General features: G+C 33.5%; 1 protein-coding gene across 4 annotated transcripts in view; it reads right to left on the bottom strand.

Annotated features, from left to right (window-relative positions):
• LOC106466475 (HEAT repeat-containing protein 5B-like) overlaps window positions 1-6,617 on the bottom strand; it is a 72,097-nt gene that overhangs the window by 8,970 nt on the left and 56,510 nt on the right. For 3 of the 4 annotated variants that reach the window (XM_022394493.1, XM_022394495.1, XM_022394496.1), the window contains 6 exons: window positions 6,365-6,557; window positions 5,442-5,702; window positions 2,980-3,142; window positions 2,574-2,689; window positions 2,056-2,355; window positions 1,178-1,414 (listed from right to left, as the gene is read on the bottom strand). In XM_022394493.1, the coding sequence (XP_022250201.1) occupies window positions 1,178-1,414; window positions 2,056-2,355; window positions 2,574-2,689; window positions 2,980-3,142; window positions 5,442-5,702; window positions 6,365-6,557 (1,270 nt within the window). The remainder of the gene's footprint in view (window positions 1-1,177; window positions 1,415-2,055; window positions 2,356-2,573; window positions 2,690-2,979; window positions 3,143-5,441; window positions 5,703-6,364; window positions 6,558-6,617) is intronic. The other variant, XM_022394494.1, reaches the window with a different exon arrangement.

Raw genomic sequence — 6,617 nt, 5'->3', positions numbered from 1 at the left:
TAATTATTATTTATACAGAAATTTGATAAGTAGTTGTGCACTTGGCACCTGTAAAGTGCTTGCCAGTCATAAAAAAGTTAAATAATTTGTGTGACTCGCATGTTATTATGCAACCTGTAACCAATAAAGTCACTGACCCACAAGCAAGTTGGTACGTAAATAATTTACAAAAATATATTTAAACTCATTTTATGGACTCCATTTGTAATTCTAGAGTTAAATAATTTCCAGTGGTATTATTTAGAAATTAGTTACACAAGAGTTATCTGTTCTAGCTGTGCTTAATTTTTAACTGATACACACTAAAAAGAAGACAGCTAGTCAACACACCTATCACCAAATATTGGGCTACTCTAATAAGACAGTAACCTTTCACCATCACTCCCATAAATCACCTATGTCCCTGAAGTTTGGAGCATGTTTTTGCAGTAACAGACAACAAACCATGGACCCTTGGATTCAGCATCTGGTACACCTACCCCTAAGCCACACCTTACCCCACATTTCTAGTGACATTCTAAAAAAATGTTTTAATTTTTCAGCCAAAGACACATCTATAAATCTAGCTTATACAGGCGACTTAGCTATGATTTTCTTTTTTGCAAGAAATTATTAAAGTCTTAACCCCAATCATCTTTAGAGAAATAAAAATATAATTACAGGTTAGAAAAACTAAAATAAATTTGATTTTCTAAAAGATAAAAGTGGATTAGATAAAGTGATGTTCTTATTTTCTGTTACAAATTTTTAATACTGTGATCCACCTGAGCATTCCATTCACATGAAAATAAACCTAGTAAAACCTGAAATTTTAAAATATTTATTCTTGGAGAATTGGTCAAGACACACATTTAATAGAAAATTATTTTGGAATAGATGTATAAGAGTACATATTTGACCACAAAATACTGATTAAACACTTCTTGAAATAATACAGAATTTCAATATCATTTAATATTTAATTAATTAATATAACATAATAACAATTGTACATGTATATCCAACTTAAGAGAACAGAGAAAAATACAGCCAGCTACAGATTCACCAACTGACATTGTTACGATGTAAGCGTGCACAAAAATACTTACATTTAACAAACTAAAGAAAAGTAAAATAAAAAGCTTGCAAATGCTACTTATCAAAACCCAAACCAAAGTCAAACAACCACCATACACACTTGTCTTACTGAGATCCAAAATCCGAGCTAAAGCACTCTGGAGCAAAGTGAGCCACTCTGAACCACACAGTTTGTTCCTTGTGAAAGGTGAGGTGCAGAGAGATTTCAGACTTTGCAATGTGGTGCTTACTGGAGGCGAGGCTACCACTAATCCTCTGTCTTCAGTAGTCTGAACAGCTGTTTCTTTTAGTACTCCTGTTGTCAAGTAGAGAATGGTCGGGAGGACAGTGGTGCTACCTGGAAGTTGAAACAATTTTCTAAGTGGTGTTAGGGTCACATTCAATTCTCATGTTTTTTTGTGTGTTAATTTCACATTTAAGCTGACCGGCTCCTCTGACATACAGATTTTTTTAATTCTAATGAAAAACACGAGCATTTATTTCTTTTATTTCATGATTTATATTTTATACAAATCAAAAATTAAAATTTACATTGCCTTTACATGAAATACACAATTTACGTCCAGGAATAATTCAGGAAAAGAACCAATGCACTCAGTTTAACCCGACTGGTTTTGTCAGCTGAGTACAATGTTTTTGAACATGGAGACACTAAACAAGTAAATTGGTTCATTTGACTCACCAGGGGCACTTTCAGGGTTAAACATCCTAGCAACACAATATTCTTATGGCAGTTATCATTTTGTTTGAAACTTTCTGGCATAAAGACAAAGTTTTATTACTAGTTTGAAATAAGGAATCTTTTTAGCACATCAAAGTACGAATAAAGGTGCAACAAACTAATACTGTATGTAAGTTTTCTGTACAAAACCTAATATTTCCCCAAAAAAAGACATCTTAAACAACGTAATGTATGAAATGTAAAGATGATGCCTTGACTTTCATATTTCCAATATTAATATAATGCTGTAAACCTACCTTTGGGCGAACAAAGGTTTGGAAGTTCAGCCATGACACTCAGAGTAGCAGCAACCAACTTTGAAGATTCTTCTGTCAACTTTTTGGATCGTGTGGCTGCCTGAATGCCAAACGTGCCTGTATTGTTAGCTAGTGCAGGACTGATATGAGGGAGCTGCCTGACTAACAAACACAGACACACCTCGAGTAGAGCAAACACTACTGACTGTCCCGGTACTATGTCACCAGTTTCACCACCTTCTCCAAGTGCAGCTAATGCTGTGTCAACATCTTCTAGTTCTTGATTAGCAGGGGCAAGCTCTATTGTTATTTTTATTAGAAAACAAATATCACAATTTTCAGTTATAAATCAACTGCCACATACACTTAGTTCTTTGTAACAACATTAATGAAATACTATATTTTAATTCCTAAGACTGTAATATTTTCATTATAGTCGAACTTTGTATACTGCCCAGTTAACAAATTAATTAGTATTTAATATATGTATCTTAATATTTAACAATATATATATAAACCTTTCAGTTTCTTCTTTTTATGAGAACGAATGTCATCATGTCTTGCTTCAAGCAAAAGATGGGCAATTTTCATCACAATCATCTGGCATCGGGGAGTTTCCCGGGTAAGCAAAATTCTAAAGAAAAAAACATGTACTATGACAGCCACTCATCAATTTTTATTATAGGAATGGTATTGGTAAGAACATTTTCAAGTTTTCGGTGAAAGCAACAACCTAAATAATTGTATCTCTTTTAAAACCACGATATTTTTAATGAATGAGCATTTCTTAGTTCAATATCTTTTATTTGAATCTCATAAGTTCAGCTGAAAATTTCTTGAAGATACATATTTTCTTTTACTTGCATCTATTTAAATTAGAAGAACTAATACAGATGCAATAAAGCAAGTTTACAAAATACAGACCTATGTAAAACATTACACAGTTCAATGCACAACTGAGGATCCTGGCCAAGAATGCTTTTTGGCAATGGATGTTTCAAAAGCAGCTGTAATGCTTGTAAACAGACAAGTACACATTCTAGGCTTTCTGCCGACCGAGGACTACACAGTGCCTCCATACAGATACCTAAAAAAACCAGAAAGAACCTGTACATAAATCTAAACTGTAAGTTTAAATTATTCATAAAATAATATAACCAAAACATATAATTAAAACCTAAAAATCTTTCAATTTTGATTTTTTTTGCAATTCCATAAAATCTAGTAAGGAACAACAGTAAAGTAGTATTCGTAGCATATATTTCCAAATTTTGGTATTTTTTGAATTTGGAGCAAAGCTACACATGAGCTATCTGCACTAGCCATCCCTAATTTAGCAGTGTAAGACTAGAGGGAAGGCACCTAGTCATTACCACCCATCACCAACTCTTGGGCTACTCTTTCACCAACAAATAGTGGGATTGACTATCACATTATAACACCCTCATGGCTGAAAGGGTGAGCATGTTTGGTGTGATGGGGGATCCAAATTCTGCATTTTTTAAACTTACAAAAGGGTATTTTGATGTACGTTTACAGTATTTACGTTTAAAAATTTCTTACAACCAGTTTTCAAAGAAATAAGTTTCATTAATAAATTAAAACATGTATCCCATCAATACTGTTCCTAGTTGTCATTAGGTAGTGACATAAAAGCTTTTCTAATTACTGACTTAGTGTTTATTTACAATGTATATCTTTAAAAAGGATAATGTTAATAATAAATTGTGCTTGACTACACAAATATACACAAGTAATCAACTCAAGGTTATCGGTCACAATCTGAAAAATACCAATAATTCATTAAATGAATCTATACATTGCTCAGTAATTTATACATATCAAAATGTTTTTAGCCATGGCTTAGCGGATCATAGAATGGCTCCGAGTTTTTCAAGTACAAACTTTTAGCTTATAGCTCCATCATCTCTTGACAGATTTGAGATCTAATTACAGTTTTGGACTCAGAAGACCCAACCCTTTTGATTGATATATTTGACCATGCCCAAGGTCTCATAGGTTAATTTACTCTGATCGTGACTAAAAGAATTTCAATTTGAGGGTAGACTGGTAGAGATCCTGAGGAGTAATAAAATTGATTCGGGTATACACACACAACCAATGTTTGGTATTACTAGAATTCTGCCTAAATAGATTTCAAGTGCCAAGGCTACCGAGGATTCCCTCGTTTTCAAGCAGAAACAAGACATCATTCATCAAATTTCTACATTCAAAATGTAACTACAATAAAGGGTAAACTTTCAATACTCTCACACTGTAAAACATTTACTACATTTTATGTATCGAAACGTTTTAAAATTGTCGACCTAACAATCACTGCTCCTGTCTTTGAAAAGCCTACGGTTAATGAGATATTACTTCAAAGAAAATTACATAGTGAACAACAAATTATATTTAACACATTATGAAAAATGGATTTACCAATTTCAAAACAAGCCTCTATACATAGCACTGTACAATATTAGGATCCGGCACCACGAAAAAATCGGCCCCGATATAGCCGTGCCTTTTTATTTATTTATTACCGATTTGACAACTGACTATTTTTACACTTTCTAGTGTAGTTAATATGCATCGTAAGCAGAGTGCATGAGATTAATGGATCACAATGGTGATAAGCATGGCATGTTCCTTTCTTTCGTTTTATTATGTTCATCCCATACTCTGCCAGTTACTACTGTTTCCATGCTTCCTGGTATACGATTGAAAGTTGTGTTAAAATCATCTCAACTAATGTAGCTAAACTGTTTACTAATAATTATTATTGAGCTTCATGTACTTTTTCGATTACATATTTCATAATTTCTTTTCGGCAAAAGTTTTAGTAAAATATCCCACTTTTTCGCGGCCGCGGGTCTTAAAAAAGCTTCGTCCTCCACCATTTATCACTTTTAGTAAAGGTTTTTACACATGCTAGGTGTGGGAGTTATTTTCTTGGGTTTATGTAGATAATGGAAGAGTATGTGTCATTTGATGTCACTAAGGAAGTAACGACAAGTAAAACTGAAATGTCTGTGATACTTATATACAAATCAAAATGAATACAGTAAAGGGTTTCAGAATCCCTCAAGGGCATACTCAAAAACCCTGGAAAGTTGTCATGGTGATAATAAATCCAGAATTTAAAACAATGTTTGTCACAAGTTGCTTTAAAAAAACAGATGAACATGCGATTTTAATTAGTTCTGTACTTGAATACAACTGGAGGTTAGCGCATTGTTTGAACATGCCAAATATACACCTACTACTTACCCACCCTTGTGTTTTTAAGTTCAATACTTAGCAACCAAGTATTACACTGTATCAATGTCTAGATTAATAATTTAATCATCTTTCTAACCCCTACACATTTATTATCTACTAACCAAAGAGCAGATGAAATCTCTCAGAATTAGGATTTGAAATAACTTTGTTCATAGGGCTTCCAGGAGGTCCTAAAATTGTTCCGCTGTTGTTTGCATCTTGCTCAAACTCTCGTTCAAGACCTTCAAACCCTCCTGTGCAGAGCCAAAGAGCTGCAGCATGAAGGATGGGTGGCCAGGCCTTTCGATAATACTGTCGAGCAGAATCCATAGTATCAGGGGTGTAAAATGCTCCTCCGTCATGGGGTAACTGACTGGAAAACTCTGTTTAAAAAAATATGGGAAGAAAATACTAGTTCCTCAAGGTTACTTTTTGTTACAAGTATGTCTAGTATACTTTTCCTTTAACATTTTGTTTGTGATTCACCCACATTACCAGAAAATGAAGTGTTGTAAACTACAGATGAACCTAGTGCTCTTGTTGAATTGAATTCTCTATTATTTCTTCTTTTTTTTTTTTAATAAGTGAGTTTAAGATAAAAATTAACAAAATTATAATGAATCTCAGTTATGAAAATTTGGAACAAAAACAATAATATTAAAAATAATATATCAACAAGTCTTATTCAAGCATTTCAATAAAATACAGCAACTCACAGTCGTGTTTTACACTTACAGGGTATATATATATATAAAATCCTGCTATTTGATTTCTTAAAATGTTCATATAAAGCTACATAAGGGCTATTTGCACACATACTCATCCCTAAGATTCAACTGATACACTAGAAAGAAGGCATCTAGTGAATAGCATCCATTACCAGTTCTTGGCCTATTTATATCTGATCAAATAGTGGGATATGACTGTAATTCTTATATTGCACCAATACTCCCTAGCAGTGGGTCATGAACACCATAAACCTTCCAATATATATAGTCTGAGCATGCCAACCACTAAGCCACACCTGTCCCAGAGGAAACCTTACCTGCAGGAAGTGAGAGTAATGCATGATCCTTTAAAGCAGCAAGCCAGTGCTTGCTTAAAGATACAAGTTCAGGTGTTACAAGCTTTAAGAGACTTTCTTGTCCACAACTGCCATCATCATCGTTTTGAGGTTCCTCTTGGGATGGTGGCACATTGCTTAGTTGTTTTTCCTGTTCCATTGCAACAACAAAAACCTAAATACAAAAAAAAAACAAGTATTAATAAGTTATAATTTATGGAACTTAATTGTGACT

This window comes from Limulus polyphemus, unplaced genomic scaffold (genome assembly GCF_000517525.1).
Source record: "Limulus polyphemus unplaced genomic scaffold, Limulus_polyphemus-2.1.2 Scaffold2271, whole genome shotgun sequence".
NCBI classification, from domain to species: Eukaryota; Metazoa; Arthropoda; class Merostomata; order Xiphosura; family Limulidae; genus Limulus; species Limulus polyphemus.
The sequence above is the reverse complement of the archived record's forward strand: the minus strand, read 5'-3'. Positions and strand labels throughout refer to the sequence as shown.